The 22,715-nt window shown below is 38.9% G+C and overlaps 1 protein-coding gene across 1 annotated transcript; it reads right to left on the minus strand.

Annotated features, from left to right (window-relative positions):
• Positions 1–20,948: 20,948 nt before the first annotated feature.
• LOC133046618 (uncharacterized) lies at positions 20,949–21,680 on the minus strand. Its single transcript, XM_061129498.1, has one exon. It carries the CDS (start codon positions 21,678–21,680, stop codon positions 20,949–20,951), a length of 732 nt encoding a protein of 243 aa, XP_060985481.1.
• Positions 21,681–22,715: the final 1,035 nt, after the last annotated feature.

The following is a 22,715-nucleotide window of genomic DNA, read 5'->3' on the forward strand; positions in this document are numbered from 1 at the left end:
CCTTTCATAGGCTAAGTGGTCAAGGGGGTCTTAGGGTACACTTTAGTAATTAATACTTTGACACAAGACTATGATGTCGATCCCATGTTATAGCAGAAGTTGGAAGGTTCACAGTTCCTCTAGGTATTTTGTGTGCAATCAGGTGCGTATTGGTGATTTGGAGCATAGCCTCTGAGTTAGAACCACTGCACTTTTCATGGGAACAGTTGGTGCTTTTTTTAAACTTTCTAATCTTTAAAGTTTTTGGTCTTGCCACGTGGCATATAGGATCTTAGTTCCCTGACCAGGGATGGAATCAAGCACCTCCTGCAGTGAAAGCATGGAGTCTTAACCAGTGGACCACCAGGGAAGTCCCTGGGAACAGTTTTTTTGTTTTTTTCTTTTTTAATTCAATAAAAGGGGAAAAAAAAAAAAAAAAAACTAGAGTAAGGAAGTTTTTAAAAATAGCAAAGGAACCAAGAAACACCCTGAAGTGATGCAAATTTGCAAGAGAGAATTTGAGAAACTATGACCCTAATTACACGTTTAGCTTTTCTAAAAAGATGCTGTCTGCAGAAATACAGGCAGGACTTCTATTCCTTCACTCTCTCCATATGGAACTTGTTCACCTCCAGTTCTGTACATCACACTTTCTCAGCTGTTTTTTCCTTGCCATATGAAGCTGCCAGGCTTGTGTGAATCCCGGAATTCCTAACTTTCCGCTAGCTCCCCCACACATAATTCAACTGGAGCTTCCTTCTCCAATCCTTCAAAATGTGGGCATTTTCCCCATCTCACGAGCTTTCTCTTTAGTTTCTCTTAAGGATAGAGTTATGACTAGAATCACAGAAGGTATTTTGTTTACAGTTTTGTCAAGACTTCTTGATCCTAAGGTGTGTGAACTGAGATGCATTGCTAAAGTTTTTACTTTTTTTCCCCCTTTCTCTCTTTGGTTTAATTATGAACTGGTTTAAAAATATATATATTTATAAGGTCTTTTCATCATAACTTGCTGAAAGTTTAAAAACAGGGGATATATTAGGGAAAAATATGTCTCTGGCTTTCTAGACCATCTATTACAAAACATCTCCTGTCTATCAGAATTTGAAATGCATGGGAGAACTGAGCTGTATATATAGAGCACATGAAGCTATCAGCTGGCCAGATAATAGCTGGGAGGATGGACTTTGAAACTTTCCTTATCATCTTTTCTTGAACTCAGAGATAAGATCATTCAGTCACTTTAAAAAATATGGGTTGAGATTACAGCAGTTTGTAATAAAGCTTGGAAGGCTTTATTTTGGACTTTTAGCCACTTGGCCTTGGCTTACTCTATTCATTCGGACTAGTGTTAAGGATTTTGTGGGCACCTTAGGCAACTTCAGGACTTTACTGCACAGCTCAATGTGGACTGCTTGGCCCATTTGAGGTAAGTGGGCATAAAACATAGATTGCGTGGCTGCTCCATAGTCATTTAAAGCTTTAGGCCAGATCTCAGATGAATATGTACCACATAGTCATGACCACATCTCATAGCTGCCCGCTGCAATGGGCCTATAGAGGTCACATAAGCTCTTTGGTGTATAGCATTATTTCATCTCATTGTCTGACCAAAATGCAGGCATGCAGTGAAGGTTAGTCTGATGCCTTTCCACCACTGAGGAAACACCTGCAGAGAGGGAAAGGAAGGAATCTATCAGAGAGACTCTTCAAAGTCTGGTTTGGCTCCCTCTTAGGTTCCTGATCCTGAGAAGGTTACTCTGAGCAAGAAACCTACCTACCATGAGGAATGCATGAGATAATGCAAGTAACACACCTGGTTCATAGTAGGCATGCTCATCTGCTTCAACTATTATTGACATGATTATGACAAATGAGACTTGCTTGGCTTTGTATATATTTACATGCAAATAAACATCCTGGGAGTATGTTTTTCTAAGCTAATAATCTATTTTTTTTTCCCCCCGTTTAAGACCCAGCTGCCTACCCTTTTCTGTCCTGTGCTCATTATTACCAATGAGACATGTGAAAGTGTTAGTCGCTCAGTTGTGTCCTACTCTCCATGACCCCATGGACTGTAGCCCACCAGGCTTCTCTGTCCACAGGATTTTTCCAGACAAGAATACTGGAGTGTGTTGCCTTTCCTTCTCCAGGGGATCTTCCCAACCCAGGGATCAAACCCAGGTCTCCCTCATTGCAGACCAACTCTTTACCATCCAAACCAATAGGGAAGGCATCCACCGGTAATATTTTATTCTTCCCTTGACTACAATTACAAATTAAGGCCTACATCCTGTGACCTCTCTGTGTCTGCTTCATCCTTTCAAGATTGCTTTCAAACAGCTCTAAGCTAGACCCTGGGTATCAGCAGCCACCCTAAGAAAAAGCAAATACCAGCTTAGCTACAGATTTCCCCAGGAGTGCTGGGAGAGCAATAAAATAGTTCAGTTCAGTCTCTCAGTCATGTCCGACTCTTTGTGACCCCATGGACTGCAGCACACCAGGCCTCCCTATCCATCACCAACTTCCGGAGCTTGCTCAAACTCACGTCCATCGAGTCAGTGATGCCATCCAACCGTCTCATCCTCTGTTGACCCCTTCTCCTCCCACCTTCAATCTTTCTCAGCATCAGGGTCTTTTCAAATGAGTCAGTTCTTCGCATCAGGTGGCCAAAGGATTGGAGCTTCAGCTTCAGCATCAGTCCTTCCAATGAATATTCAGGACTGATTTCCTTTAGGATGGACTGGTTTGATTTCCTTGCAATCTAAGGGACTCTCAAGAGTCTTCTCCAACAGTTCAAGAGCATCAATTCTTCAGCACTCAGCTTTTTTTTATAGTCCAACTCTCACATCTATACATGTCTACTGGAAAAACCATAGCTTTGACTAGATGGACCTTTGTCAGCAAAGGAGTCTCCACTTTTCAATATGCTATCTAGGTTGGTCATAGCTTTTCTTCTAACAAGCAAGTGTCTTTTAATTTCATGGCCACAGTCACCAACTGCAGTGATTTTGGAGCCCCCCAAAAGAATCTTTCACTGTTTCCATTGTTTCCACATCTATTTGCCATGAAGTGCTGAGACCAGATGCCATGATCTTAGTTTTTTGAATGTTGAGTTTTAAGCCAGCTTTTTCACTCTCCTCTTTCACTTTCATCAAGAGGTTCTTTAGTTCTTCTTCGCTTTCTGCCATAAGGCTGAGGTCATCTGCATTTCTGAGGTTATTGATATTTCTCCTGGCAATCTTGATTCCAGCTTGTGCTTCATCCAGTCTGACATTTCGCATGATGTACTCTGCATATAAGTTAAATAAGCAGGGTGACAATATACACACTTGACATACTCCTTTCCTGATTTGGAACCAGTCTGTTGTTCCGTGTCCAGTTCTAACTGTTGCTTCTTGACCTGCACACAGATTTATCAGGAGGCAGATCAGGTGGTCTGGTATTACCATCTCTTTAAGAATTTTCCAGTTTGTTACGATCTACATAGTCAAAGTCTTTGGCTAAAGGCCTAAAATAGTGGAAATCAGTAAACTGGCAATGAAGAATATTGGGGGGATTGTAGTTCTAAATTCACCACTTACTAGCCATTTGACTCTGTGTCCATTCACCTCAGTTAATTCACTGGTAAATGAGCTTACAGTACCTGCTCTGCTCTGCTCATGGGACCTCTCCTATAGGGGTCTTATAAGGATACAGTATAACAGAGTTGCCCCAAATATTGTAGGCACAGCACCTTGTAACATGTGAGATGATTTCTGGTGGTACATAGCCAAAGTTTTTATTCCTTCTTGAATTTAAAGCTTAGTATTTATTTTTATGTATTAGAAAGCAATTATTATATAACTAGCACACCCAATTCATGATTTCTTTGATGTAATTACTCAGGATGAGGCTGAAGTAAAAAACAGGAAACAATACTAAGTATATGTGTATGAGTGTGTGTGTGTGTAATTATGTGTAATTATGACAGAAATGGAAGGTAATGCCCTTGTAAAATATACATGTCTACAAAAAATAGAATAAATAGAACAGTTGTCTGAAGACTTCAGGGAGCTTAACAAATGTGTCATTGTTACTCTCTGGAGGTCCCTGAGTTTCCTCACCCATAAAAGTCGACAAATGGTTGCTGATGCTTTCCACGTACCTGGCACTCTTCTGGGTTCTGAGGATTTAACAGTAGATCAGAGAGACAAAATTTCTCCCTCCTAGAGATACATTCAAGTGGAGAAACATATCTAAACCTACGAAAGAGTTTGTGAATCTGACCCCATCATGTACACATTTGACAATTGCAAACACTCACTCAATGTCTGCTCTTGTTGCAGTGAGATGCCAGAGGTAGGAATAAAGAACTGACCTGAGAATATCTAAAAAAGGACCTGGCAGAACCCAGAGAAATGCTGTAGTATGTACAAATGTCAATTGTTTTGGTTCTGTTGGGTTTTCCTCTGGGTTAAGTTCCCAGAAAAAGTTTCCTAAAACTTTTGCACAGTGAAAGGATTTATCTTAATGGTCTGTATTTGGCACCACTGTGTTCTCTCTAGAGGTAATGAGAAATGTGAGCCTAACCAGTCCCATATTAGAATTATGCATCTTAGTCTTCAAATAGTCAACCCAGCTTGAATTAATCTAACTGTAAAATTACTCTTCTGAATCAAATGCTCTTCTGATAGCCAAATATGTAAAGTCTAATTTGTTTTCCTTCATTCCCTAATTTTAAAATTCTATCCAAAAGAATTAGCAAATTTCCCTGGATTCATTTTCACTTTTTAAATCCCCAAAGTAAGATTTCTCAACCGGTTTGAATTGCATTATGTCTGCACTTATTGGCTCTTCCTATCAACTCACAAGTTGGCTATTTGACAACACTGAAAGGCTCAGCAACTCCTACTTGGGAAATTAGTGCCTCAGTGAACTTACTAAAAAATACCCCAGTGACTTGAAAAAATAAAAATAAGTTTCTAACACAGTGTAATTTCCAAACAGGGAATAGGTTATATGCTAGAAGACTGTGTTGAAAAAATGAATAGCAATAAATTCATAACAAAATAACTGCCTAGTAAAGATAAAACACAAATATTATATAGGACGAGAACGTAACATGCTGGAGCCAAAATGTAGGAGGAAAGATGTATTAACCAAGCCTGCAAATGAGACAGGCCCATATAATTTTAATTTTCAGACCATCTGAAAGTTATAGCCTTTAGTATGACAATACCCTCCACAAGTGAGTAACTAAAGGTGATGATTCATTACTTCTGTGGTACATCATGTTCGCCTATAGTTCTAAGTTTAGTATTCTTACTTGGGATAATGGTTTCAGTGTTTTGCTAAAGCATCCAAATTTTTCATTTTGAATATAATTTCGTGTCATCCAAGCATAATCATTTTGCTTCCCTGTTCTTGGTAAAGTGCATAGCACATTTGTAAATAGTGCTTTGGTTTATAGGCTTAGTCCCTGAAAAAAAAATTTTTTTAAGTTAAGGCTTACAGCAAGCAGATAAAAGTATTTGGTATACCTGACTACCTGGTATGAAATGCAAGGCTTGTAAATTTCAAACGTGAGGTAAGACTATAAAATGATTTTTAAAAACAAATCTCCCTGCACTTAGAACCCGAAGGAATGTTGTCTCTTTTCAGTTCATTCTCATTGGGAGGTCATATACTTACTCTAATTATGTTGTTTTTCCTCTAAACATTTGGAACTCCTCATGTGGAATTGTCTTCGGAGTCTGCAAAGCATTTTTCTGAGAGTCCTGCTCTGTGCCAAGTCTTCATCCTTTCGGGTGGGGGGGGGGATGGGAGCCGTGGAAGGGAGTGGATTTAATGATTTCTGGAAAGAGCTGAAAGTCATCCAGAGGCCAATCTGGCAAATGGCGTGAGTGTAACCATTTGGGGTTAAAAGCTAAAATAAAAGGGCTGTCTATAAAGTGCAGAGCCTGGCTCTGTCATTTGGACTGAACTGACTCTTTGAAGGCAGTCCTCAAAACAGCTTCCCAAGCAGCTCTGGTCCGTGACCAGCATTCTTTGAATAAATGTATAGAGTTTCCTAAAGTGGCTAACTTTTGAAGTAATACTTCAAAAACCCATTTCCTTGTGTAAGACCCAAGTGCTTTTGTCACAAACTACCGTGGTCATGTGTAGGAAAGAGCCATCATTTACTAAGGACCCGGAATCAAGATAAAGACTGTTAGGTAAACATACTTTCTCAAGAACACACAGGAAAGAAAAGAACTTGCTGTGAAGTGTTGATAGTTCTTATCCAGGAACTATGGTTAGAATTCAGTCATTGTGTATATGTCTACTGTACATGCCCTAGTATAAGGTAATGCCAAACATGAGACCCTCTTCCATCCTCCAAATAAGTCCTCCTGTTCCCCACCCCCCAAAATTTTCGAGATGTAGCTAAAAATCACTCATCATCTACTTATAAATACTTTATTTAGTTACATATAATCATTTTATGCATTTATAAATTTAAATAATTAATATAATTTGATATTTTATATTTCACAGAATTTACTAAGGTCATATTTTTTCCATAATCTTATTTCAGTTTTATTCCAAGCCGCAGCATAGCACTATGACAGTTGTTTTCTTTCATCTGACAGTTACGTATTTTCAACATCCACTATGTAACCATTTACTATAATATTTTAAAAAGTGATATTTAGAAGGCTTGTTCACCATCAACATCCACTTTGCCAAATATGAAGCCATTCATCCAAGTGAAAGAATAATTAAATATGTATTGAAGGTCACCAGTTCTACTTAGAAACATCAGAATCTTGCATTGATTACAAGTGTTTCAGGATAATGTGTTTTCCCTGAAAAGAATGGTGTTATTAGAAATAAAATAATGATGAGAACACTCTATAGTAAGAAACTCAAAATATAAAGGGATTCTCTCTTTTTTCCAAGGAGTGATTTTTGGGAAAAACCTTGCTTGGCATTTGAGTGTCCTCGGAGTTCATGGTTTGCTCTCCATTACCCCCCCAAAAGTTGAACAGCTCTCTGTTTTCATTGCTGTTGAATGAGTGAAAACAGATTACCAACAGCAGTCAGAGTTCACAGGAAGAAATTTGATAGAAAGACAATGTAACAGAAGACATTTGATTTCTTTCTGGGTTGCCATAGGGGGGAAACAAAATACAGTGCAATTGTTTGCCCCTAGAGACAGGAACACTGGATTACAGAGCAAATTCCAAAACACTCTCTATTGGGGGACATGAAAAAGTAATAGGACACAGCTAATGAAGAACAGGGGAAGGAAAGTTGCTTACAGGGCAGGGGTCTATTTAGTTAAATAATAATACCACTTATTACCAGGGCATCGTCAAGATTCTGTCTCTGGGCTTTCAAGCATTGAGTTCTTGGAAGCCATCCTGTTTTGATGCTACCACCATATATACTTTCATTGTATTTAACATTGTGGCTGAAGCTGATGTTCTAATCCTGGCTGGGCCCCCAGGTTTTGTATGGCCTTGATGGCTCTTCTCTTGCATTCAAAATAGTTCATGATATTGATGCCTTCACAGGGATAGCGGCATTCCATCAGAATGGCAGGCTTTCCACTGTTGGCAGCAACTTGCTAGCCGCCACATCTGATTTTGAAGACAAAGAAATTAAAGCATTCTTCTGAAGGGTGGGTAGAAAGCCCTGGTTTTAAATTTCTCATCCTTTTCTACTTTGCAGGGTCTCAAGATGATGGCCCTCGAGTTACTGTCCAGTCTGCTGACCTGGCTTGGTACACCCTGATACCTACTACTACCTGCTGTCATTTCCTTTCCCTAACTCTATAGGCACTTCTCCTAATTTTAGACAATCATTGGCATGATTTGGAAACCATGTTGTATCTTTTAAAAAGAATTGGATAAATAGCATTTTTTATTTTCTGTATTTTTCATTCCTTTCACAGTGCTCCATTGGCCAGAAATAGTGACCTGGATTTAAATATGCCATGATTTAAAAAGTATGCCACGATTGCCTGCCAGTCAAGTGATTAAGGACTTCATGCTTTCACTTTCAAGGGCAAAGTTTCAATCCCTGGTTGGGGAACTAAAATCCCACAAGCTGCATGGCACAGTATGTGTGTGTATATATATATATATATATATATATATACACACACATATATATATATGTAATATACCATTAATAAAAATTTCCCTTCATCTTAGGAAAATGGATTTGTATACATCTTCTCAAGGAAGCCTGAGGAGGCAGTGGGTAGTAGTGGACACAATTGGATGAAGAATGATTTGAGCTGCCTTCTCATTTCTGTTTTCCCTTTTACCTCCAGACCATGAGAAAGTCACATAATTTCTCTGTACATCCAGTCCCATGTTCATGAAATAAGACTTGCCTCCCTTGCCTCCCAGGTTTCGTGAAGGTCTAACATTCTGCGTATCCAAATGGTAATGACCACTGAGTACTGAGCATGTAGCCTGAACCAGACACAGTGCAGAATGTTCATGGGTCAGCTCTTCTAACCCACCCATCAAACCTGGTGGATGGACACTCTTACATGTAGAGAGACTGAGGCTTAAAAAGAGAAGTGTCCTGGAGAAGACACCTTTTCTTTGACTGAGTCCTAGATAATGGGTTAAACTCATTTCTTAAGACATGAGACAGATGGTTCAGAACACAAAAAGACAAAAATCAACCAGAAGGGTTTCATCACTCCTTTTCTTTCTTTTCATTTCTTTGCTTTGTCTTTCATAGGTCTCATGTGAGAATTGAGTAATTTTTGTTTTGTTCTTTTCCATTATGGTTTATTACAGAATGGATATGTCATTATTATTAGTTCCCAAGGAGGACCTGCTCTTTGCATGCTCAGTTGCTCAGTCCTGTCCAACTTTTTGTGACCCCCATGGACTGTGGTCTACCAGGTTCCTCTGTCCATGGAATTCTCCAGGCAAGAATACTGGAGTGGGTTGCCATTTCCTTCTCCAGGGGATCTTCCTGACCCAGGATTGAACCCACATCTCCTGCATCGGTCAGTGGGTTCTTTACCACTGAACCACCTGGGAAAGCCCACCTGTTGTTTCAGTTCAGTTCAGTCTCTCAGTCATGTTCAACTCTCTGCAACCCCATGGACCGCATCACACCAGGCTCCCCTGTCCATCACCAACTCCCGGAGTTTGCTCAAACTCATGTCCATCGAGTCGGTGATGCCCTCCAACCATCTCGTCCTCTGTTGTTCCCTTCTCCTCCTGCCTTCAATCTTTCCCAGCATTAGGGTCTTTTCCAAGGAGTTAGTTCTTCGTGTCAGGTGGCCAAAGTATTGGAGCTTCAGCTTCAGCATCAGTCCTTCCAATGAATATTCAGGATTGATTTCTTTTAGGATTGACTGATTTGAATGACTACTAGAAAAACCTGTTGTATCTGTTAATCCAGAGCTCCCAATTTATCCCTCCCCCAATCCCTTTCCTCTTTGGTAACCATAAGTTTATTTTCTATGTCTATGAGTCTGTTTCTGCTTTGTAATTAAGTTCCTTTGTATCATAGTTTAGATTCCACATATAAGTGATATTGCATGGTATTTGTCTTTCTCTGTCTGACTTACTTCACTAGTATGATAATGTCTAGGTCTATCCATGTTGCTGCAAATGTCATTATTTTATTCTTTGTTATGGCTGACTAGTATTCCATTGTACATATGTAGCAGAACTGAGTTATTAAAACTGTTTTCTTCATGACACATTATCAACCTCAGGCCATGTAAGTCCCCTCTTGCTACTTTTCTACTCTTTCCTCTTCATTCTCTGTACCACCTCTTTCCTCCTATGTGCACTCACTCTATTATACTTTATGTCTTTGCAATTTGTTTTCCCTTTGTTTATTTAGATATGTATATCCTTGAAAAATAATGTCACTTTGTGTCAGTGTCTTTGACTTACATAAATGCTATCAAGCTTTGAATCTTTCTTTTTTTACTCTTTTTTTTCACTGAAATTTTGTTTTGAGGTTCATCCATGTTGTTACTATACAGTGTGGATGGACCTAAGTTTGAGCAAGCTGGGATCACAAAGAGTCAGACACGATTGAGCGACTGAACAACATGTTGCTACATGTAAATCTTGTTCATTATGTCTGATAATCACTTAGGATTCCATCTTATCATACTATACATTTCTTTTTATCAGTTTCCCTTATCAATGGACATTTAGCTTATCCCCAAATTCTTGTTACCACAAACAACCTGGCATGAATATCCTCTAATATGGCTTTATACCCACTTAGATGAGAGTTCCTTTGCAGTATAAACTCAAGAGCAGGATTTTACAGCTGTTGTATACATACATTGTTAATTTCACTAGGCACTGTTAGGTTGCTTTCTAGAAATCCTGCATTGCTCTGTACTTACTCCAGTGCTGTATAAAGATTACCATGTCCCCATTTTCTCATGAACACTTGTTATTTTCTGGCTAATTTTTTGCTGATCTCTTTTATTAAGTGGTTTTAATTTACATTTGTCTGACAACTAGTAAGGTAGAACATTCTTCACTAATCATTAGCCATTCGGCTTTTTCTTGTGTGATTTACTTCTTTATATACTTTTGCCCATTTTTTTCTTACTGTATGTACAACTTTGTTGGTTTTTGTAATTATGGCTTATAATTTGTTATATTATCTGATATGGTGGGTTATTCTCCCCCACACACTCTGTTTTGAACTTCATTTACAATATTAACTGGATCACAAAAGTTTATTCACGTATTTTAAAATTTAATTATTTGAGGGTTTCAGCTGTTGTTTTTATAATCTCCCAGTCTGCCACTTCTGTTAGCTTTATCAATAAAGGTTTCCTCTGTTTGTAATATGTTCTGATAGCTGGTATATCTTCTTTTTGGATTTTGTCTTAACTCTTTGAAAATTCTTATTTTTCTACATGAATTTTAGAATTTGCTTTTCATGTTAAAAAAAGTTTCACTCTGGAATTTTGATTGTAAGTGCACTGAATTTGAAGCACTTCCCTGGTGGCTTATGTGATAAAGTATCCACCTGCAATGCAGGAGATGCACAGGAGATACGGGTTCAATCCCTGGGTTGGGAAGATCTGGAGAAAGGAATAGCAACCCACTCCAGTATTCTTGCATGAAGAATCCCATGGACAGAGGAGCTTGGCGGGCTAGAGTTCGGACACAACTGAGCAACTAAGCACATAGGCATTGAATTTAAAGATTGATCGAGGAAAACTTAACTCTATGTGATGTTAAAGCAAGGTGTTACTCTATATGCTCTTCAGTGTTTCATTTGTTTAGATTTTCTGATTTGTGCTTTAATAGTTCAAAATTTATTCTCTATAAAGATGTTGTTTCTTTGGTTGATATATACTTTGTAGTTTTGTTACTACCATGAATAGTATCTTACATTCTCTTATATTGCCTTTTGGGCTATTGGGGTTTCCCAGGTGGCGCTAGTGGTAAAAAACCCACTAGCCAATGCAGGGGACACAAGAGATGCAGATTCGACTGGGTTGGGAATATTCCCTAGAGTAGGAAATGGCAACTCACTCCAGTATTCTTGCCTGGAGAATCCCATGGACAGAGGAGCCTGGTGGGCTACAGTCCCTAGGGTCACTGTTGCCTATGCATAGGAACACTGTTTTTTACACATTGTTTTTATACCTAAAAACAATGGACTGGACTCCATTTTAATTTTAGTAGTTTGCTGACTTCTTGGGTTTTCTGGGCATTTGATTGTGATATTGTAACTTGAAATAATAACAATGTGGTCTCCTTCCTTCCTGGTCTTAATGCCGTGACCAGGATTTCCTGTACTGTGTTGAAGAGTGGCATTGATACCATCATTCATATCTTGTTCTTAACCTTAAGCAAATCACAGTTAAACTTTTCAATTAAATTTAATGATTGCAGTTGATGGTTGGTAGAAAGTCTTTATTGAGTTAAAGAAGCTTCCCTCTATTCCTAGCTGAGTTTATTTTAAAAATATAGGTTTTGAATTTTATCCAATGCCTTTTCTGCATTTTTTGAGATATTCATGTAATTTTGCTCCTCTAGTCCAATAATGTGGTGAATTATTTTAATGGTTTTATATTTTCTTTTCTTAAACCATTTTTCTTAAAATGGGCTCTATTTGATCATGCTTTCTCTATTAAATTCATCATTGAATCCAGTAGCTGATATTTTAATTAGGATTCTCATGCACATGTTCATAAATGAAGCTGTATTCATAGACAATTTTGTCTTCTTGCACTGGATTTGGTATTAAATGAGTTAGGCTCTTTTGCTTTTTTTCTGATTCATGTGACAAGTTGTATAAGACAAGGAGATTCACTGTGTAACAGTCCCTCTCCAAGCTTTCCCACATGAAAAAAACGGCAACCAGTTATCAGAAGAAAAACACTGTCTTCTCTCTTTCTTTCACACTCATGTTCAATTATGAGCCAGACATCCCAACTCTGCCTTCATAGTGCCTCTCAAGTCGAGTCCCATCTTCCCACCACCTCTTCCTGTCTCCTCTGTGTGAGACGATGAGTCTGTCCGGAGGATGCCACCAGCCTGTGCTGGGGTTCCATGTTTTTGTTTTCACCTCCTTGTAGTTCATTTTCCCAACATCCCTTTAAAGCCTAAGTCAAATCTTGTGACTCTTATAATTGTCTCCTGTTGATCCCATTGGGAGGGAGGGATAGCATCTGGGATCAAAACACAGACCATTGTAGCCATCTTCCTGGGCACTGGACGGATGAAACTGACCATAGCACACTTGTGTATGCTCACAGCCTGGGGGACAAGTCCACCGCACACCACACACGGCCACATGGGGCTTTCATTCAGAAACAGTGGGGACCGCCAGGGGCGATGGGAGGAAGGCTTTGCAGTATTAAGAGGGCGTGGCACCCACTGGTTCCCACAGGAGGATGTGACTGGGGCTTTGACTAATTCGGGAGTAAGCAGGAACTCCACCTGCTCTAGTTGATAAGAGGGATTTTGGCTAAGGAATATTTTCTGCAGAAGCAGAATGGGAGTGGCACTTGTGGGTATGTGGGTATGCCCATGGAGGCGTTCCTACTCCCTTTAACCCATGTCAATGCAAGATGTAATACTGGGTCTTAATTTTAAGCCTCACACCACAGGTTTCTGGGCCAAAACTTTCCAAGGCCCTTCATGGTCTGACAATTGACTGCCTCTCTGGGCTTATTTCCTATGTTCGCCCTTCCTCCAAATATTCTGCTCCAGCTACAATGACTGCTTATTCTTACTCAAACTTATCAAACATATTTTCACCTCAGGCCTTGGGCCCTTGCTTTTTTCTCTGTCTCTTCCCATAGTGAAAGTTGCTCAGTCATGTCCGACTCTTTGCAACCCCATGGACTATACAGTCCATGGAATTCTCCAGGTCAGAATACTGGAGTAGCTAGCCTTTCCCTTCTCCAGGGGATCTTCCCAACCCAGCGATTGAACCCAGGCCTCCCACATTGCAGGCAGATTCTTTACCATTTGAGCCACAAGGGAAGCCCCTTTCCATAGATATATCACCATAATCATTTTCTCCTTTCTTCAGATTCATGCTTACCTCTTCAGTGTGTAGTAAAAAGCATAATTTTACATGTTTTCAGACTTTATATAAAGTGCCCTGCTATATATGGTTTGTTGTCTTCATTATTATTTTTTTGAAATTCATCCTGGTTGCTACATTTAGCTCCATTTTGTTCGTTTTATCTATTCTGGTACATTCTATGAATGCAGCAACATGCATTTATCTCATATCCTGTGGATGAATGTTTAAGTAGTTTCCAAGACTTTTCCATTACGAGAAGGTTTCAGTGAATCTCTTCGCAGGTCTTCTTGTGAACATGTACAAGACTTTTTTCGAGGGTATATATAAAAATGTGAAATTGCTGGTCAGATGGTACCAAGAACTTGTTGGGAGTTGGCCTTAAGAGGTGGGGCTGAGAAAGCTGTATGCAACCCTCTTCCTGCTGAAAAGCATAGAAACTACCAGAAGAGTTGAGAGACTCTGAGACCTGAAAAAGGCACTGACATAAGTCAATGCTGACAACTGTTTCTGTGGTTCATCAGAGGAGCTTCTCTACTGTTTGTAAGCAGACTAAGGGCTCCTTCCTCCTGTCACCAAGGGCCACCTCCGTGAAGCATCTGTTGTCACTGAGGGGACTGACAAAAAGTGCCCACTGACAAGAGTGGTGGCTGTGAAAAGCTGTTAAGCTGGGGGGTCTAAACTCTTGGAGATGATGGACTTTCTCCCTCAGCCTCACATTAGTCGCTCTTTTTACCTCCAGAGAAGAACTGAGAGGATTAGTCTGTCAATAGACTTTGCTGAGTTGAGAGAATACCAATTTCCCCACAGGGATTTTGGTAAAAAAATTAGTCGCCTAAAAACTATGGAAAGAAACTCAAAATAACTTCAGGGATCCTAAATTAGAACCCAGCTTTCAGATTTCTAATGGAGGGTGTGGCCCAGGAGAAAATGGCTTCATAAGCATCTATTTACTGTCTCCCTTCTCTAGTTCTTATTTTGATCTCTCTGTTCCTCTCCCCCTCTGTTTTTCTTCTCTTTTCTCTCTTTCTTACTTTCTTGGTCCCTTGTTTATGTGTTAGATTTGTCAATAGTATTTCAAGATTCCACTTTGCCTCTATGGTGTTCGTGTTTTGACAAAAAAGGAAGCCAGAAGAGATGTTTAGTACTTTCTGTAAAGTTGAGGATTCACAAGAAATCCATGCACATTGAGCCAGCCCCTACCCTATAACTTATCCTTTCATTTGGCTGTAAAAGTCATGTGTTTGGCAAGATTCTCTTGAGTGCATTGTAGAAGTGATGCTTCCCCTCCAGGGTGTCCCCATGGAGACCTGTGGGTCACAAGAACCTAACAGAAGCCCAGGAAGATGGTTATAATGACCTGATTTGATCCTCAACATTCCTCAGTTGCAATACCATGATGAAAGTTCACCCAAATCCCTCAGACACGAGAGCCAAAGTCACCATGGAGTGAGGGAAAACATTCAATTGAAAGTCAGGAGACTTGTGTTTTAGTCTGGGTTCCACTACTATCTAGTTGGTGACCTTGGGCCAATTAATACACTTCAGTTTTTTAGTTACTTCATTTTAAGCATGAGGGTTTTTACTGACATACAATTGATCATAGTAGTCTCTTACAATTCTTTGTATTTTCTGTGTTATGAGTAGTCTCCTCTTTCATTTCTAATTTTATTTGAATCTTCTCTCTTTTTTTCCATAGTGAATCTAGCTAGCAATTTGTGTATTTTATCTTCTCCAAAAAACCCAGCTCTTGGTTTCATTGATCTTTTCTATTGTCTTTTTAGTTCTATTTATTTCTGCTGTGGTCACTGTCATTTCCTTCTTTCTGCTAATTTTGGGCTTAGTTTGTTCCTCTTTTTCTAGTTCCTTGAGATACAACATTAAGTTAAAGACATCTATTCTGGTTAAATGTATAATCTATCTCAGAGAATGTTCTATCTATTTGTAAGTATTGTAAATTTTTGTAAAGAATTTTTGTAAAGAATATTTGTAATCTTTGTGAATTTTTGTAAATTTTTGTAAAAAATATTTGTAAAGAATGTGTATTCTGTTGGTTTTGGATGGGATGTTCTATAAATGCCTGTTAAGTTCATCTGATGTAACACATAGCTCTAGTTCAGTGTTTCTTTATTGATTTTCCATCTAGATAATCTACCCATTGTTGAAAATTGGGTATCAAACTCTCATACTATTGTCGTATTATGGTATATTTCTCCCTTCAGGTATGTTATATTTGCTTTATATATTTAGGTGTTCCTATGTTGGATACATAAATGTTGGCAAATGTTATAACCATCTTACTGGTTGATCCCTTTATCTTTATATAATTACCTTTTTATTACAGTTTTTGTCTTAAAGTCTGTTTTGTCTGATACAAGTATAGCTACCTTAGGTTTCTTTTCATTTCCATTTGTTTGGAATTCTTTTCCCATTCCTTTACTTTGAGTCTTTATGTGTCCTTAAAGTCAAAGTGAGTCTCTTGTGGTCAACGTATAACTGGATCTTGTTTTTTATCCATTCAGTCATTCTATGTCTTTTGATCAGAGAATTTACATTTAAAATAATCATGTTGGGCTTCCCTGTGGCTCAGACAGTAAAGAATCTGCCCGCAATGCAGGAGACCTGGGTTCAATCCCTGGGTGGGGAAGTTTCCCTGGAGAAGGGAATGGCTACCCACTCCAATCTTCTTGCCTGGAGAGTTCCATGGACAGAGGAGCCTGATGGGCTACAGTCCATGGGGTTGCAAAGAGTCTGACATGACTGAGCGGCTTACACTATGGACCTATATTACCATTTTGTTAATTATTTTTTGGCTGTTTTGTGATTCTTTTATTCTCTTTCTTCTTCTGTTGAGCAACATGGTCTGAATTTCTAGAAACATAATCTACCAACATTGAATCATGGAGAAATAGAAAATCTGAGCAGACCAATTACTAGTAAGGAGAATGAATCAATAATCAAAATCCCTAAGCAAACAAAAATTCAGTACCAGATGGCTTCACTGGTGAATTCTACCAAACATTTGAAGAAGAATCAGTACTCATCCTTCTGAAACTATTCCAAAAAAACAGAAGAGGAGGAAATACTCCCAAATTTATTCTATGGGTTCAGCACTACTGTGACACCAAAACCAAACAAGGACACTACAAGAAAAGAAAATTGTAATCCAGTATCCCTGGTGAATATAATACAACAATTCTCAATGAAATATTAGCAAACTGAATTCAGCAATTCATTAAAAATATTATATACTGTGATACAACTGGACATTTTAAGAGATACAAGTATGGTTCAACATCTGCAAGTCAATCAATGTGACACACCACAGCAACAAAATAAAGGATAAAAGTCACATGATCATCTCAATAGATGCAGAGAAAACATTTGACAAAATTCAACATCCACTAATGATAAAAACTCTCAACAAAATGGGCACAGAAGGAACATACTTCAACATAATAAAGGCCATATGTGACAAGTGCACAGCTAACATCATATTCAATGGTGAAAAGTTGAAAGCATTTCCTCTAAGATCAGGAATGAGACAAGGATGTTCACTCTCACCACTTTTATTCAGCATGGTCTGTAAGTCCTAACTAGAGCAATTAAGTAAGAAAAAGAATTGAAAAGCATCTAATTGGGAGAAACAATAAAACTGTCTATTTGCAGATTCAGTTCAGCTCAGTTCAGTCGCTCAGTCGTGTCCGAATCTTTGTGACCCCATGAATCGCAGCACGCCAGGCCTCCCTGTCCATCACCAACTCCTGGAGTTTATTCAAACTCATGCCCATCGAGTTGGTGATGCCATCCAGCCATCTCATCCTCTGTCGTCCCCTTCTCCTCCTGCCCCCAATCCCTCCCAGCATCAGGGTCTTTTCCAATGAGTCCACTCTTCGCATGAGCTGACCAAAGTACTGGAGTTTCAGCTTCATCATCAGTCCTTCCAGTGAACACCCAGGACTGATCTTTAGGATGGACTGGTTGGATCTCCTTGCAGTCCAAGGGACTCTCAAGAGTCTTCTCCAACACCACAGTTCAAAAGCATCAATTCTTTGACGCTCAGCTTTCTTCACAGTCCAACTCTCACATCCACACATGACCACTGGAAAAACCATAGCCTTGACCAGATGGACCTTTCTTGGCAAAGTAATGTCTCTGCTTTTTAATATGCTGCCTAGGTTGGTCATAACTTTCCTTCCAAGGAGTAAGCGTCTTTTAATTTCATGGCTGCAGTCACCATCTGCAGTGATTTTGGAGCCCCCAAAAATAAAGTCTGACACTGTTTCCACTGTCTCCCCATCGATTTCCCATTTGCAGTTTACATGATATCATATATAGAAAACCCTAAAAACTCCACCAAAAAAACCTGTTAAAACTAAAAAACAAAACCACTAAAGTTGCAGGCTATAAAATCACCACACAAAAATCAGTTGCATTTCTGTACACTAATAAAACTATCAGAGAGATAAATTTAAAAAGCAATCTCATTTACAATTGCATTAAAAATAGTAAAATACCTAGGAATAAATGTGACCAAGGAAGTGAAAGATCTGTAAACTAAAATCTATAAGAAATTGATGAAAGAAATTGAGGATAACACAAGTAAATAGATATGTGCTCATGGACTGGAAAAGTTAATATTATTAAAATTTTTTACTACTTAAAGTGATATACAAATTTAATGAAATTCATATCAGAAATTTCAATGGCATTTTCACAAAAATAGAAAAAATTGAGGAGAACTACAAAAAATCCTGAATAGCCAAAACAATCTTGGGAAAGAGGAACAAAGCTGGACGTATTATGCTTCCTGATTTCAAACTGATTACAAACCTATAGTAATCAAAACAATATGGTATTGGCATAAAAACAGGCATAAAAGTCAATGGGACATAACAGAGAGTCCAGAAATAAACCTATGCCTTTGTGGCTAATGGAATCAGTGATGCTATCTAACTATCTCATCCTCTGCAAAGACAAGAGATAGCAAGTGCTGGTGAGGATGTAGAGAAAAAGCAAACTCTATGCACTGTTGCTGTGAATGTCATTGGTGTAGGCACTGTGAAATGCAGTAGAACCTAATTAAACTTAAAAGCTTTTGCACAACAAAGGAAACTATAAGCAAGGTGAAAAGACAGCCTTCAGAATGGGAGGAAATAATAACAAACAAAGAAACAGACAAAGGATTAATCTCAAAAATATAGCTCCTGCATATAATCTCAAAAGCAACTCCTGCAGCTCACTTCCAGAAAAATAAATGACCCAATCAAAAAATGGGCCAAAGAACTAAACAGACATTTCTCCAAAGAAGACATACAGATGGCTAACAAACACATGAAAAGATGCTCAACATCACTTATTATCAGAGAAATGCAAATCAAAACCACAATGAGGTACCATTACACGCCAGTCAGGATGGCTGCTATCCAAAAGTCTACAAGCAATAAATGCTGGAGAGGGTGTGGAGAAAAGGGAATCCTCTTACACTGTTGGTGGGAATGCAAACTAGTACAGCCACTATGGAGAACAGTGTGGAGATTCCTTAAAAAACTGGAAATAGAACTGCCATATGACCCAGCAATCCCACTCCTGGGCATACACAACGAGGAAACCAGAACTGAAAGAGACACTTGCACCCCAATGTTCATCGCAGCACTGTTTATAATAGCCAGGACATGGAAGCAACCTAGATGCCCATCAGCAGACGAATGGATAAGAAAGTTGTGGTACATATACACAATGGAATATTACTCAGCCATTAAAAAGAATACATTTGAATCAGTTCTAATGAGATGGATGAAACTGGAGCCCATTATACAGAGTGAAGTTAGCCAGAAAGATAAAGACCAATACAGTATACTAATGCATATATATGGAATTTAGAAAGATGGTAACAATAACCCTATATGCAAGACAAAAAAGAGACACAGATGTATAGAACAGACTTTTGGACTCTGTGGGAGAAGGCAAGGGTGGGATGAATTGAGAGAACAGCATCGAAACATGTCTATTATCAAGTGTGAAACAGATCACCATCCCAGGTTGGATGCATGAGACAAGTGCTTGGGGCTGGTACACTGGGAAGGCCCAGAGGGATGGGATGGGGAGGGAGGTGGGAGGGGGGATCGGGATGGGGAATACATGTAAATCCATGGCTGATTCATGTCCATGTATGGCAAAAACCACTACAATATTGTAAAGTAATTAGCCTCCAACTAATAAAAATAAATGAAAAAAAGAAAAAGAAATACAGTGGAGATTCCTCAAAACATTAGAATTAGAACTTCCATTGATCTAGTAATTCCATTTCTGGGTATATAACCCAAGGAAATGAAATCACGATCTTGAAAAGATATATGCATCCCCATGTGCATCACAACATTATTTATAATAACCACCACACGGAAACAACCTAAGTGTCCATCCATTGATGGATGAATGGAAAAAGAAAATGTAGTATGTGTATATATATATATTTTGTTGTTGTTGTTCAGTTGCTCAGTCATACCCAACTCTTTATGATCCCATGGACCACATCACGCCAGGCCTCCCTGTCCATCACCATCTCCCAGAGTTTGCCGAAGTTCATGTTCATTGCATCGGTGATGCCATCCAGCCATCTCATCCTCTGATGCCCTCTTCTCCTTCTGCCCTCAATCTTTCCCAGCATTAGGCACTTTTCCAATGAGTCATCTGTTCGTATCAGATGACCAAAATACTGGAGCTTCAGCTTCAGCATCAGTCCTTCCAGTGAATATTCAGGGTTGATCTCTCTTAAGATCAACTGGTTTGATCTCCTTGCTGCCCAAGGGACTTTATATATAAATATACTCTCTCTATATATATATCACCTTACATTATATATATACACACATATATGTATATATATATGATACATATATTATTATAATATATATATGTTATTCAGTCATTAAAAGGGAGGAAATCCTGCCATTTACAACAACAAGGATACACCTTGAGGACATTATGCTAGTTAAGTACGTCAGACAGAGAATGACACATACTATATGACTTCACTTACATGTGAAATCTATAAAAATCAAACTCACAAAAACAGAGAATAGATTGGTGGTTACCAGAGGCAGGGAATTCAGGGGACGTGGGTGTCTATTAAAAGGTACAAACTTCTAGTTATAAGATAAACAAGTCCTAGGGGTATAATGAACAACACGATGACTTTAGTTAACAATTCTATATCACACTTTTGAAAGTTGCTAATAAAGTACATCTTTAAAGTTCTCATCACAAGAAAAAAATTGGATGAAGTGATTGATGTTAACTAAACCACAATAGGTGATCATTTAACAATACATACATGTATCAGATCATTATATTGTACACCTTAGACTAACACAATGTTTTACATCAATTATAGCTCAACAGGACTGAAAAAAATTACAGCTTTCTGATAGATGATTTGTTCATTCGAAATTTATTAAGCATCTGCTATATGTGTATTTCCACAGTTTATTGTGATCTACACAGTCAAAGGCTTTGGTGTAGTCAATAAAGCAGAAATAGATGTTTTTCTGGAACTCTCTTGCTTTTTCGATGATCCAGCAGATATTGGCAATTTGATCTCTGGTTCCTCTGCCTTTTCTAAAACCAGCTTGAACATCTGGAAGTTCTCGGTTCACATATTGCTGAAACCTGGCTTGGAGAATTTTGAACATTACTTTACTAGCGTGTGAGATGAGTGCAATTGTGCGGTAGTTTGAGCATTCTTTGGGATTGCCTTTCTTAGGGATTGGAATGAAAACAGACCTTTTCCAGTCCTGTGGCCACTGCTGAGTTTTCCAAATTTGCTGGCATATTGAGTGAAGCACTTTCACAGCATCATCTTTCAGGATTTGAAATAGCTCAACTGGAATTCCACCACCTCCACTAGCTTTGTTCATAGTGATGCTTTCTAAGGCCCACTTGACTTCACATTCCAGGATGTCTGGCTCTAGGTGAGTGATCACACCATTGTGATTGTCTGGGTCGTGAAGATCTTTTTTGTACAGTTCTTCTGTGTATTCTTGCCACCTCTTCTTAATATCTTCTGCTTTTGTTAGGTCCATACCATTTCTGTCCATTATTGAGCCCATTTTTGTATGAAATGTTCCCTTGGTATCTCTAATTTTCTTGAAGAGATCTCTAGTCTTTCCCATTCTATTGTTTTCCTCTATTTCTTTGCATTGATTGCTGAGGAAGGCTTCCTATCTCTCCTGGCTATTCTTTGGAACTCTGCATATAAATAGGAATATCTTTCCTTTTCTCCTTTGCTTTTTGCTTTTCTTCATTTCACAGCTATTTGTAAGGCCTCCTCAGACAACCATTTTGGCTTTTTGCATTTCTTTTCCATGGGGATGGTCTTGATCCCTGTCTCCTGTACAATGTCACGAACCTCCGTCCATAGTTCATCAGGCTCTCTGTCTATCAGATCTAGTCCCATAAATCTATTTCTCACTTCCACTGTATAATCAGAAGGGATTTGATTTAGGTCATACCTGAATGGTCTAGTGGTTATCCCTACCTTCTTCAGTTTAAGTCTGAATTTGGCAATAAGGAGTTCATGATCTGAGCCACAGTCAGCTCCTGATCTTGTTTTTGCTGACTGTATAGAGCTTCTCCACCTTTGGCTGCAAAGACTATAATCAATCTGATATTGGTGTTGACCATCTGTTGATGTCCAGGAAGCAACTGGACATGGAACAATAGACTGGTTCCAAATAGGAAAAGGAGTACATCAAGGCTGTATATTGTCACCCTGCTTATTTAACTTATATGCAGAGTACATCATGAGAAACACTGGGCTGGAAGAAGCACAAGCTGGAATCAAGATTGCCGGGAGAAATAGCAATAACCTCAGATATGCAGATGACACCATCCTTATGGCAGAAAGTGAAGAAGACCTAAAGAGCCTCTTGATGAAAGTAAAAGAGGAGAGTGAAAAAGTTGGCTTAAAGCTCAACATTCAGAAAACTAAGATCATGGCATCTGGTCCCATCGCCTCATGGGAAATAGATGGTGAGACAGTGGAAACAGTGTCAGACTTTATTTTGGGGGGCTCCAAAATCACTGCAGATGGTGACTGCAGCCATGAAATTAAAAGACACTTACTCCTTGGAAGGAAAGTTATGACCAACCTAGATAGCATATTAAAAAGCAGAGACATTACTTTGCCAACAAAGGTCCGTCTGGTC

The sequence above is a fragment of the Dama dama genome, chromosome 25 (genome assembly GCF_033118175.1).
Source record: "Dama dama isolate Ldn47 chromosome 25, ASM3311817v1, whole genome shotgun sequence".
Classification (NCBI taxonomy): domain Eukaryota; kingdom Metazoa; phylum Chordata; class Mammalia; order Artiodactyla; family Cervidae; genus Dama; species Dama dama.